Source organism: Dermacentor andersoni, chromosome 2, assembly GCF_023375885.2.
Source record: "Dermacentor andersoni chromosome 2, qqDerAnde1_hic_scaffold, whole genome shotgun sequence".
Taxonomy (NCBI): Eukaryota; Metazoa; Arthropoda; class Arachnida; order Ixodida; family Ixodidae; genus Dermacentor; species Dermacentor andersoni.
Genome location: NC_092815.1, coordinates 86,204,705 through 86,218,145, shown reverse-complemented (window position 1 = coordinate 86,218,145; position 13,441 = coordinate 86,204,705). Strand labels below are relative to the sequence as shown.

General features: G+C 45.6%; 1 protein-coding gene across 15 annotated transcripts in view; it reads left to right on the top strand.

Annotated features, from left to right (window-relative positions):
- The window catches only part of sei (potassium voltage-gated channel seizure), a 343,569-nt gene that overhangs the window by 197,420 nt on the left and 132,708 nt on the right, over positions 1–13,441 (top strand). For 14 of the 15 annotated variants that reach the window (XM_055076850.1, XM_055076849.1, XM_055076848.1 and 11 more), the window contains one exon: positions 7,624–7,695. The exons of the other annotated variant lie outside the window; for it this stretch is intronic. In XM_055076850.1, the coding sequence (XP_054932825.1) occupies positions 7,624–7,695 (72 nt within the window). The remainder of the gene's footprint in view (positions 1–7,623; positions 7,696–13,441) is intronic. 15 annotated transcript variants of the gene reach the window in all.

Genomic DNA, 13,441 nt, shown 5'->3' with positions numbered 1-13,441 from the left:
GAAGTCGATGGAGTTCGCGAAATAATTGCTCTATGGCCGTGCACATGTCCCCGTGGGATTGTCCCAGCATGAAAGCCCCGAGAGATAGCAGACGAAAAAGACAGCGCCAGCCGCCGTTGTTATCCTTTCGTAGCATGTCTAATACCCGATGCGGGGGATTTAGCGATACGGGGGATTGGCTAAGAATCATGGGGATAAAGCAAAAATAGCCCACAGAGATTTTTTACTTGTTCTATTCTAGCACTGCTGAAAAAATAAACACCGCGAGCAAAGTTACACCGGCTCTATGCTTCTTGTTCTCGGCTACACGCCGCCTTGAACGATAACATAGTGCGGACAATTTTTCGAAGTGGACCTTTCGGCATTTGCCTTGCCTTTAGATTTAAAACTCCCGCAATGGGCGTTTGCCGCAACTCAACTAATTAAAGCCTGCAACTTTACTGATGTGCGTTTCAGCGTGGGCATCATTCTTTCGGGCTTCTGCATTTGCCTAAACATGGAAGCACCGTGCCGACTTCTTTGTGCTCCAACGTTTCGCGACTCGTTCTTATACAAAATTATGTTGTTGTGCGATGATATTTTTCGTACAAGAAGGGGCCCCTCTGGGACGTAGGTTGTAAACAGTCCTAAGAAGATTTCTTCGGAAGAGTGCCCAAGCACAAAGAAAAGTTTCTTCAATGTCCTGGTTTTTTATTGTTGTTGTTCATTTTCTTGTACAGGTAGGCGGGATTAGTTCTTGCATTCAGTCAACGTACTAGTTGTGACGGAGACCAAATTCTTAAACGATGACTTCTGGCAACATCACACGCTCTCCACGCTGGCCAACTATGAACACTTAAGAGGAGGTGACCAAACTACGGACCCCAGTGATTTTAAAAATGCGCTTGGATATGTTACCTAATATTTGTTTTGTGTTGTTTCTTTCCTATTTATTTTTACCACTCCCTTCTGTGACGCCTTATGGGCCCTGAAGGTATTCAAATAAATAAATAAATAAATAAATAAATAAATAAATAAATAAATAAATAAATAAATAAATAAATAAATAAATTCATTGTGCGCTCCTGAACAGTGGCAAAAACTATTTGTGCAATGGGAGCGTCTAACACTATAGTTCTACACCTTTTGGTACGTCGTAGATGAAATTTGAAGCCGAGTGCAAAAAAAGTTGTCGGTATACCCGCCTTCTCATAGCTTTTTACAGATTGAGCACAGGATATGGCATTCTATGCAAGCTTGTAATAGAGTTTGTTTTGCAGAGGTGAAGGTGGCCCTTCTTGCACAACAAAGAACTGGCCTGAGTGGGAACTGCGCATGTAGAGTTTTACTTATGAAAGAGAGACATTGACATGCCGATATGTTGTTGCCGCACAGCTGCACATGAGGCGAAATCCCAGTTTCTTTTTTTTTTTTTTTTTTTTTCGTGTCTAAGTGTGTTTCGCTAAAGCGCCCCCCAGAATTTGGAAATTTAAAATTGCTTTATCGCGGAATTCGTAAGAGATGGCCCGGAGACCATTAGAGGTCAGAGGAATGAGCGCTTGAGCTTTCGTCCGGCTTCTGCCTTCATTTGCCTTGTAGTAATTGTGTTATCAAAGCTGATTGCATTACACAATGCATTACTGTCGAATACATGGTAGACTCTCTTTAGCCAAACGTTTGATTTCAAGTGGTTGCCGTTTGAGTAAGCCATGGACGTCTCGTACGCTGTTCCATGGTCTATTCTGGAGACGATCACGCGGTCTTAGCAAACTTTGGTATTCGTTTTGTGTTTTTTTGCCGTTCCTTGTAAGCCATTCTACGCGGTTTTATTCCATTCCACCTGCGTCGGACCAGCAAATTTCGTGCCGTTTTCTACATTTCTGCTACGCGCTTGCGGTGCTGCCATTTTGTTTGTAGATTATACTAGGCTTTCCAGTTTGGAGAACCGAAATCACATTGTAAGGCGAAAAAATCGCGTTAGCTCGTTTATTACCAGTTATTAAATTTCACCCCCGGGCTCGTAAATTCGTAATTGCGGTCTCCTTCATCGCACATTGCTTCTTCTTTCTCTGTATTTTTCTTCTTCCTTCTTTCTTTCCTTTTTTTTGCGCACGAATGAATTCCGGGAAGAACCATGAGAAAGACGTGTACAGAAGGTCGTTGGAGAAAAAACACGTTTTGAAAAGAGCCCGATGAGCAGAAAATGTGTAGACACTCATGTGAGCCAGTCGGTTTTCCATATTGCATATAAAGCTGTGTTAACAAACCGAACACAATAAATAGATCAGCGCTTGTCCGAGAAAAGAACGGGGGAGTCTGTTCTTCTTGCGTCCATTTTGTTGACGCTGAGCAGGAAAATCTAGTTAACCCACAACATCGGGATCCTTCTTTCGAATATCATGAAACTGAATATCGTTTCTACTGCCCTTCGGTTAGTAGCATCCGGGCTTTACATAAAACGATCAGATATTCTTAAAACAGAAAAACGCTAAGCATAATTGAGTTACTGCGTTGACAAAAAGCCGTGCCAGTTGCATTTGAACAAATAATCCAGCGTGTAGGTGCACCTTGCATACCGAACTACTGCGCGTTTTCGTTTGAAGAACGGGCATGATTACCGTTTTATATGTACTCGAAGATGCTCGTTATCACTTGAAAATAAATTAAGAGTGACATCTGACATGGCCGCATCATCCTCAATATTACAGGGCTGTTTCGTGGCGCGTTCAGTCCAAGGACTGTACTTTTTTTTTTTTTTCTTGATATCATGCCTGTCTCGATAGTGCGATAGTGCGACGTCGCCTGTCAACTCGCATGGGGAAGTGTTCAGAAACAGCCTCTAAACTTTATTTGGGGATCCCTATAGTTTAGCCATATCGTATTTCCGTGATGGCCATGGCCACAAAGTACAAGAGGGAATTTTTGACGCCTTACAGAATGCCGAGAAATCGCAGAGCGATCTCGCCCCTCTTGATTCAAAGTAAGCAAGCTTGGATAGTGGCGCCATCTGTCTGGTGAGCCTCCAACCTCGCACGAACCGAGTCGATCAATAACCTCCGTAATCCAAGCAATAGCCGCGAGGTCGCGCCAACCTCTTGGCCGCGTTGCGCGTGCTCTGAACTAATATGCTAGAAAGCTTTCATTCGGCTGTGGCGTCCTTGTACGGCCTTTATCTTACGTGCGTGAACCGGAACCCACTTTCGCAGCATCGTTTCCAGTGGCCACGCTTTCTGGGTCAGGTTTAACGCCTCGATTTAAGTGCACTCCAGCGAACCAGAATGCGGCTCCGAACTTTTGTGCGTCCGAGCGCAAGGCGGTGACGTGACGGGCTCGCTGGAACGCAAACCAGGCGTGGCTTACCCGAAAAGAGCCGCGCAACGGCAATATGCAGGGAACTCGTAGGCGCACAGTAGAGGAGGATCCGCTGTGTTTTTTACCCGGACTGGGTGGTGGTTGTTTGTGGGGCCACATGGAGCGTGGCTTCTCGTTGGGTGCTTTGTGAATATGCTGGCTGTGTGTAACAGTGTTTGTGTTTCAGCGCTTCTGAGAAGCCACCACGCTCGTGACCCTGAGTCATGGGCCTACTTTTTTTTTCATGGTTGTCAGTTCTTCCCTCCCCCCTCCCCGCCCCTCCTAGCCATCGTTCTGTGTTTCGTGATGGTGAAAGTAGTTTAGCACGGATCGCTGAATCTCCCCACTTTTTCTTTTTTCCCTCTATCACGTGTCCCTGTGCCTGCGTGCACTCACCGATCATTGCCGCACGCAGTATGCAGCGAGACAAAGCGAAAAAACAACGCGTCCTGTGGTTTGACCCCTTGTTTGTTGATATTTCGGTACGTTTGCCTTTTAAAGTGTATCGAAGAAAAGAAGCGAAGATCCTCCCCGAAAACTAACATAATAGCGCAGCGTTGGGCCTCACCCATCTGAGAAAATCTGTGTTCGTAAAACAGACGTGCGTAAACAGTAGCTTACAACGAGTTATATGAGACCTCACGGAATCGGCCGTAATCTGCTTTCGCTTCTTTTTTGTAACTTATACTCGACTGAGGCGGTAAGTGGGTCAGATGTTGTAAATATGCAGCGACTGTTAACCTGGATTCACAACTGATGTGCCTGCTTACGTGCGCACGGCAGGAAACACTTACTGTACTGTAAGTGCCGCCGGTGTGTACATACCTCAGATGACACTGCATCCCCGAAGAAGCCTCAAGTGGCACAAGAAGTCCGCATTGATGTTCTCTCAGCAGTGCACCTTATCTAATACATCTGCACTGTAGTGAGCTTCTACAATACTGACACGTGTACTTGTTCTTTTTTTTTTTTTCGGGTGACCGCCTTTCACCGGCTAGCAAATGTTATCGCTCAGCGCGGGACGCGCTCACATGTATGTGAAGTTTCTCGAATGTTATCGACGGTTCTTTCTGCTGTCTGTTGTCACCGAACCTTGTGCAATCTGATTGCGTGTATGCGCGACGCGAATGGTTTAAAACTTTCTGGAAGACACGCGGGCACCAGCGATTGTTTTGGAACCTTCAATGACTGACGCATACAAGCCGACGCGCTTGACCCGCCCATTAGATTTTCGACATCGCAGACTGTGTTCGCCGCTATCGCCGTTCTTTGAGTGTAACTTACTTCTGAGGGCCAATAAAACGCTAGTTTCGTCATTCACAGTGTTGCTGTCTTGCTCACCGTCACTACCACGGGACATCTGGTGGAGGTGCGGCGTAGTGATGGAGAGCAAGGCAGCAAAACTGTGAATGACGAAACTAGCCTTTTATTGGGCGAACCTGTGCCCTCAAGAGCAAGTTACACTCAAAGAGTCGAACACAGTAGGCGATCGTCGAAAATCTGATGAGCGGGTCAAACGTGTCGGCTTGTATACGTCAGTTATCCAAGGTTCCAGAGGAATCGCTGTTGCCCGCGTGTATTCCAGAAAGTTCTGCACCATTCGCGTCGCGCATACACGAAATCAGATTACACAATGTCCGGTGACAACAGACATGAGAAATAACACGCACGCACACGCACACACAAGGTACTTACGCTCGCAATTTTTATTACAACAGATACCAACCAATTGTGGCCTTACACGTATAATCAGCGGAGGCGGCCGTCCAATGGCAAATAGCTTTCATGAATGAAATGCTTTGTGAATTATTTCGCCCCTGAAAGTAGAACAACCTACGTTTCGAGTGATGTTGGTCGTTATGGACCTAGCTCTAGTGCGAGACGGAATGGCATTCTCCCCTCCTCATGGAGAGCTCTTGGCGGCACTGTATTGTTCGCCTGGAAAGAGAAACAAAGCGTCGCTAAATTTGTACGTATGGGCGCTTTCACGTAGAGATGTGTTCCAGAGCAGAGTTTAAAAATATCCGCTCTCTGCGAGTTCGTTTCGCACCCGGAAGGCCTTCCATCGTAGAGCTGAAGAACTATTTCGGCGCAGACTCCTCGTGTTTGAGCGGCGGAGACCAAGAAAAATACACACACAGAAAAGTCATAGCACAGAACAGCCTTTCATGTTCCAATGTTCTTAAGATAGTGTATTGGTGTCGTTTCTGGGAACTTCCCATATTTTGTTTCAGCGTCATGTCCTTGATGCCGCAAACATGCTGTATTGGTGGCACTAAAGTTATCCAGATTATAATCTGTTATTTTGTGAGCGCCTCTGTAGGTGTTCGTATCCATGCATTTTTGTGTTGGACTACGAAACTCAGTCGTGACTTCCGAGTAAGTGGCGTGTTTAACCAAGAGATCGTATAGCAAGGGTGAGATGTGCTCGCCGCATTTTTTTATGACGAGTGTAAGGTGTGAAAGGGCACGTTATGCTTTTTTACATGCTCCTTTATGGGTATCGCCAGATGGCTCTCTTGAAGCTATCACTGCAGAAATTTCACAAAAGAAGGGTAACGCATGAACAAGTTCCTGCGTTGCCAGGAAACCATTAGCTTTACGAGCGCGAATCGTTGTGTCACCAGAGAACTCAGGCTCTGATGTAACGCTTCATTAGATCTCCATAAAAGCAGGAAGCGGAAATACACGACAAGTTTAACATACTCCTTGATTGTACTACTGATCTGATAATCATCATGACTTGTTTCCTGTGGGAGTGTTACGGACGTGAGAAAGTATTTCGCACCAGAACCACACCTTTTGCTAAAGACATGACCACGCGTCGTGGCATGGTTACGTAGGGCATCACGTGTCAGTGCTGCATATTTTTGTTGCACATGAGTTTAAGCGGATGGTTTCAAAAAAAGAAAGATGCCTGTTACCATCCCTGATACAGCTTTGTTGCGCAAATGTATCACAGGATTTGGAACGCCAGCACAGAGCTACTAGTATTGTTAAGGATACTGTTAAAATTAATGTGGCTAAAATACGGTATTTGCAATTAGTATATAAACACCGAGATGACGTAACCTTACAGGGCCCCAAGAAGAGATGTTTAGAGACCATATGTTTAGTATAAGGTGGGCAAATGAAAGATTGAAATGAAGTGTTTGCTTTGCCAAGTATGTTGTATCGCATATTCTTGCTACAGCAAGAGCCACAAGGTCAGGGACAAGTAAGATGTGTTTGGTCCCCATGTAACCAGTGTTACTGTGTTAGTAACAGAGTGTTTTCGATTGTCCACTCTTTGCGGAAATACTTGGTTACGGTAAACATGAACGGGAGTAACAACGCGGGTAGCGACATCTTGCGACACTTCGTCTAACGACACGTGAAGCGTTTTTGGGTTACATGGGTGTTCTCGTCGAAGCGGTGTAAAAGGAAAGGGAGAGCATGTTGTCGATTGCATCGCTGCCGACGCCTTACACCGCGACGAAATGGGGCCACTAACCCGATTGTGCACATTTATACCTGCGTTATCCCAGCATTCCGTGAATGGTAATTACGTATACGGACAAACTAAAACTCTCTAATATAAATGCGTTATGTCGCGGAAATAATTGTAACATTTACTATTCTGAAAATGTTGCTCCTTCCATATCTTCTTGGAATACATTTTCACGGGCGCATATTCAGTCAAAATTAAGCTTTACTTGAAGTGTTTGTGGCGTTAGTAATGTGTGACGATGCCGTACTGTAGTTGTCTTGACGCCGTGTCCTCGTAGTGATCTGTGTTTGTTTTGTGACATCTACTCAGTATGAAAACTGTTTGCAATGTCTACATAACTTTCAGAAAAAAAAAGAAAAACAGCGTTTCAGGCTTAGTGAACAGTGTGAACTTAAAGGCCAGTCTTTCACTGAGCTTTACTTCCTTTCCTATCTATCACTCTTTCCTCCTTGTTTGCACGAGGCACTTGTTGCTATTTCTATGCTTTTTTCGCCAGCGGAGAAGTAGCCGCCGCCTCTCACAGGCGCCAATAATAACTCTTTAAAGGAAAAAAAAAGAAGAAAGAAAAGTGTCAGAGGAAAATGAGTAGCCGGCGCCTCTCCCAGGTACCGATGCCTTACGAGCATTCTTAGGAACTTTCTAAAGGGCCACAGTGTAGAAGTGCTAGAGGCATAGCCTGTTGCTGATATGTTTAAGCAAATAATGTGGGGGGCGGGGTCAAAGGCGAGGGAAGAGAGCGAAATGAGAGCGGCTATACACTGTGCCTCCTTGCTGTGCTGATGGCGGCGCGGCCTGTCTCGCAGCGCAAGCAGTCTCGAGTCCCGCTGGAACGGGGTCGGCCTACCCAGGGCACCTTGCAAATCCTCAAGGGATTCGTTAGTATCTCACACTGCTGCTGCTGCTGCTGCTGCTGCTGCTGATGCTGCATCCCCGCAGCGATTGCGCCGCACGCCGCCTCTCCCTCCTTGCGTCCACCACCCGCAACTTCCTTTCCGTTGACGCGCACCCCCCCCCCCCCTTCCTCCCCTTCCTTACATTCCCCTTTCCTTTGTGCTGTCTTCCAGGAACGGCGAATTGTGTTTCTCGGATAACAAAGGATGGCGACACCAGCTTGCTCTCATTACTTCGCCAGCCGCAGGGAGCAGAGCGTGCTACGGCCCGTGTAGCATCAGTCGTTCTCTCTGGCCGTAGCCAGAACGCTTAGTCATTGGAAATTTTAGTGGCGCTGTTAAGCGAGGACGGATACACAGCGCGACAACACATATTGCTGTTTGGGGTTCCACCGTGTTGTATGTTTTCTTGTCTTTGCGGCACTAGTAAGCTTTTTTTCCCCAGCGTGCCAGGCAAGCTAGCACAAAATTTACTGAATCATTTTGTTACACATGACTAAGTTACCTGAGGGTCGGTTGGTAGAAGCATTGTCAGGCTACGCCGAGCTAATTAAGCACGCGTCAGTAAGCACTTGACGCGTCTCTTACTTGTATAGTAATTCGTATTTGCACGAATTTCTGTTTCAAGTACAGCGCATTTAAATTGTTATTCTTACAATATAATTAACTAAGCTGGAAGTATGTTACGCCAAACATAACGCCTGCGGCACCATGTCTAGTGATTCTGCGAAAGAAGGCGGTCAGACTGTCTGTCCAACGATATACGGAGGTTACGCGGACACTCAGCGTTCAACCTTTAGGTAACTATAACATTTCCGTGCGAAGTCGTTAGAAACCCACCAGCTGTACGTTTCGGCAAAGCACAAGCTTGCAGTGGTCAATGTCCGTTCGCCTAGCTCAATGGCCGAATTTTTGCCTGCTTTTCTGTGTTCCAGGGTTTACACCAAATGTGTCGTTTTATAGCACTATCAAACACATCAAGAAAGCAAGAAATCATAGCACGTGGTTTTTTTTTTTTTTCGAAACGTAAACACTTTTGTTAAAGCAATGATGCCCTGCTATCTCTCCAAAGTAATGCATTTCTAGAGAGTTAATGATTTTGTCGAGCTTTCAGTGAGCGCGTCTGTGCGTACGTAGCTCGCATTCACTTGCAGCTTAAGCGTTTGCGGCTGTGCTCGGCACAGAGCTTAAGGTAAATACCTGCTGCTACCTGAACGAATAAGCACAGAATAATATCGCAATACACTTCGTATAGTGATCGCAGTGCCTTTAAACAGCCACTATCTTGTCGTCTGTTGGTGTTTCATTCGTTCTGTAATCTACCATTACCCATTCTTACTCAGCTCAAGCAAATCAGAAACGATGCGAAGAATTAGATTAGGATATAATTATAGTACATTTGGCACCCACTTTGCAGACATTAATGTGTGATCCTTCACTTTTTTTCAGAACAGAGCTTGATTTTTAGTATCGAATTATTGAACTATATATCCAGCAACGCCAGGAGCAAACATCTTGCTAGGGTACATTGCAATCGGCGATGCTAAGATGAAGCAGAGGAAAGCTAAGCATCTGAACTTCGTGGAAATGGTCGCGCGAATACGTCGAAAAGTATCTGCGCTGAGCCTTTTGGGATAGCGCAAGCTGGGTTTGTCCAGACTAACCCTAATGAGGAATAGCCTCAAAATATTCATTCCTACATACTCTCTGTAGAGCTACTTTGTGGGATTCTTACAACATCGTAGGGCAGTTGCTTTGGAGCATAGGCTGATTTAATGCACTGCGGCACGCAAATTTAGTGCAAGTGTAAGGATGCGGGTGCATTGACGCCTCATCAATATAATCGTCAGGCTGTCTTATTATATATATATATATATATATATATATATATATACATATATATACACGACATTATCAGGTGTGATAAATCAGTGGCGTTACGCTTGATTGAAATTATCTTTCCTTAATGTCCGTAGAAGCAACCCTGCTTTCTTCTTTAAACTGAAAGATGTCTCGAGTCATATAAGAAGGATTGAGTGAAAACTTGAAACGACCATTGCCACAGAAACGAGACATCGAAAACAGAAACGCTAACTTCGCATCGTCGAGCTTTCTAGCAATCACTCTCGACTGGGCGCGTTAATTGTTTGGGGGATTTCTGCCAGAGAGAGAGAGAGCAATACAAAAATAAAAGGCACTTCGACCGGCGGATTGTCTCGCGCTGGACGCCCTCGTTTAGTCTGGCGGTCAGCCAGGCGTCTCGACTCCGTTGTTCAGTGAACGGCGCTGTGTCATGCGCTGGCGTTTCCTGGCGGGCATGCTGCCGCAGTCCTTTCGCTGTTGGCAGGCCTTTTCATAAGCGAAGTACGGTGGCATGGCGGAATTTGCGGCCACAGTTCGTATTCAGAAGTGAAGAGCGAATAAACTAAGCAAATGTTAAGAACTGAGGACAAACGAAACGTCCTTCGACCCTGTATTCGGAGATGAACTGTCGAATAAGCTGGCGCGCAAAACTCGGAACGAAGAAAACGTCCCTCACCCCGTAGAACTCCATACTAAGCTCACGAGCAGCAAATCAGGCGCTACAGTCGATGAACAAGCATGATTCATCATGGGTGTCACGTGGATCATCTACGATAGCAGAGTGTGGATGTAGGACAGTTGGTGATTCATGATTTGGGAAGTTGCCGCAGGAAACACAAGAGATCGCTTCGTGTTGTCCCTTTCTGAGTCTCGTGTGTTCCCTGCCGTAACTTCCCAAATCATGAATCAAGTACGATTTGGCATGAATTTGTTGTACAATTATCTAAAGTCACTAAAGCCTTCTTTGTTTCTTACGTGAGGCCCAATTATGGTGTGTATTTGGCTCGTACTGTTTTCTCGGAGCAGACAGACAGACAGACAGACAGACAGACAGACAGACAGACAGACAGACAGACAGACAGACAGACAGACAGACAGACAGACAGACAGACAACGAACTTTATTTAATCCTGAGGAGCTACTGTCAGGACCAGTCTCATCTATTTAACCTTCACGACAAATTCAAACCTAAGCGTATCATGACAATTTAGAACATGCACGTCGCTAATTCCAGATGACACTTGAAAAGTAACACTCACTATGGCTAGAGTGTTTTTGATATTTTCAAAGAATTATTCGCATTGCTTTCGATCATTCGGATGGTATCGACCAGAGCTTGAACGAATGTAATCGTCGCCGTTTGACCAATTTGCAATGAATAAGTTGGCTTCAAACTGAACAGAAGGAGCCACAATGACATTGTAAGCTAGAAAAGCGAAGTTTACGGAAATTCATCTACTCCGCATCAGAGCCATACTAGTTTAGCCACCGTGATCTTGGCGAACGCAGAGATTAGCGTCACATTCACTCCTCGTGGCTTCAGTGGTGAACAACGTGTCCCGCCTTTCCCTTTTTATCTTCCCTTTTCTAACCCTATGTTTCAATCTGGATAGTGTTGTTCCCTACACCGCGAAAAAAGTGGCTTAGGAACCACGTCCCCCCCCCTCCCCTCCCCCCATCCTCTATGTCCCCAGGTTTGCTGCTTTCCTGTGCGTTGTCGTGCGGCGCGCGCTGTCGATCGTTGTCGTTGCAAGCTGAGTGTGTCACGTGGCTGTCTGCTTGTGCTGTTGTGCTTCGTGTGGTGCGTGCCACGCGCAGAGTAGGCACGGCTTCTCTGCGCGGGTTGTTTCTGCTCGCCAGAGGGCGCTCTGCGGCATAATAGCTGGCATGTTGCTATGCAGAATTAAGGTAACAAATCCTAAGACGAAAGCGCGAAGAAACAGGGCCCCTATTCACAAAATGCACTTACGCTGCAACTCTTCGCAAGATCAAATTTCAGCCATTCTTGAAGCTGGTCGTATTGTTAGCGAAGGCGGATGGCCAATGGCGAACAAAACGCTTTGTGGATTCTGACACACGAGGACAAGCAATAACGCGCGTGTCGCTAATAGGAATGAACACACAGGGCAAGATACCCTGTGGGCACTAACCGCGCAGCAGGGGCTGAAGTATTTGAATACATAAAAAAAAAAAAAACTAGATACTTCAAGAATTGCAGCTAAGGTTTCTGGAAACGTGGACGAGATTTGTTCGAGTTATGGTGCAAGTGAAAATGTCGCGTGGCATCGGCAACAGAACCAACACATCCCAATATGCGCGCAGGCCTTGCCTTAAATGACTTTTTGTTGTTACGCGGCTATTTTTCGTGACGGCGTATATTCAACGTATACTGCCGTGAAGCCGTAGCGAACATTACACCTTCCTGACTGCCATTATATGGTTGGCGAGGTCAATCAATCAATCAATCAATCAATCAATCAATCAATCAATCAATCAATCAATCAATCAATCAATCAATCAATGTTTATTTATTTACAGGCATACTTTGGTTTTCCTGAGTCAACGTCAACATATGCGTGTTTCTTATTCTATCTATGAATGGCGAAATAACTGTCCAGTGCTTTCCAAGTAACGAAAACGTAAGGTGATATTACGTGTTGCGCACACAACTCTCATGTTTATAGCATCACGGACCTGTTACATGATGTTTCGACTGTATAGTTTTGTCTTGAGAAAGTTTCCTGAGCACACGCACTAGGAGGAGCACAAGGGACGGATGAAGATCGCGATGCCCTCCAGTGCCCATCTCTAGTACGATACGTGCCACCTGGCCGATTTCTCCGACTTTCTCCAACCTTGCGTGATCATGACTAGTGTATACCGTGACCTGCATTTATACTTTAGCAAATTTAAAAGGCGATTTCGTTGTACGCTTGCTCTTCTCTCACTAGAATTTCGCAACACAATCGTACTTTTGGCGCGACCCGTTCAAATAAACGTTTCGCGTTGTTGTCTGCCTCGTTCGTCTGAACTATTTATTACAAATTCTGGCTACGAAATCAGCCAGTGTCACTGCCGAGCCTTACATCTACTTGCGCATGAGGTGATGGTTTCTCATTTTCCGCCCAGGTCAAGTAGGCAAGTTCAGATGCCGAGTTCTCTGTTAAATGATTCGGACCAATAAATACGATCTTATTTAGGTATTTGAGCTGAAACGAAGAAACTTGTGCGCATTACTTCTCGAACGTTTCCCGAACAGAGACGTAAGCCACTATAGTTGGTGCTTCTAGCACTAGCAAGAAGTACGTATAGTCTGACACTATTTTTTTTTTAAATCTTTGTTCGCTCGGCGTAATTCGAAATCACCGTAATGTTGATATTCAGGTGGATCGATGTCACGCAACACTCGATTGCTTTATTCCACTGCTTCATTCACTGTTTCACATTGCGGGAATGCACGTATGCATGGACCTCTTGGTCCTGTTTTCGTGCTTTGCGACATTGCTTGGCTATGTGACCAAGTTAGTCGCCCGAATTCCGCGATTCGCGGATGAGAATATGGCTTCATTCAGCAGCGAAAAATTCTCGTTTCTTTCATTTACGATTAGTCTATTGGGCTAAAGAGTAGAGACACAGCTTGATAAAGACTCATCCACAAGGGCTGCGGTCGCTCTTCAGAAACAGCAGTAGTAGACAACCCGCCGGCCGACCGTCGCTGTTTGCTGAGCCGTAAATAACGCGGACGTTCATCGTGTGGGACAATTTCAACCGTGCACACATGCCCGCCTACGCGTTATTATTTCCTGAAGTGCGGAACCCAAGACGTTCCCTAACCGTTTGCGTTGCATTTACTTTTCCCCTCACTTTG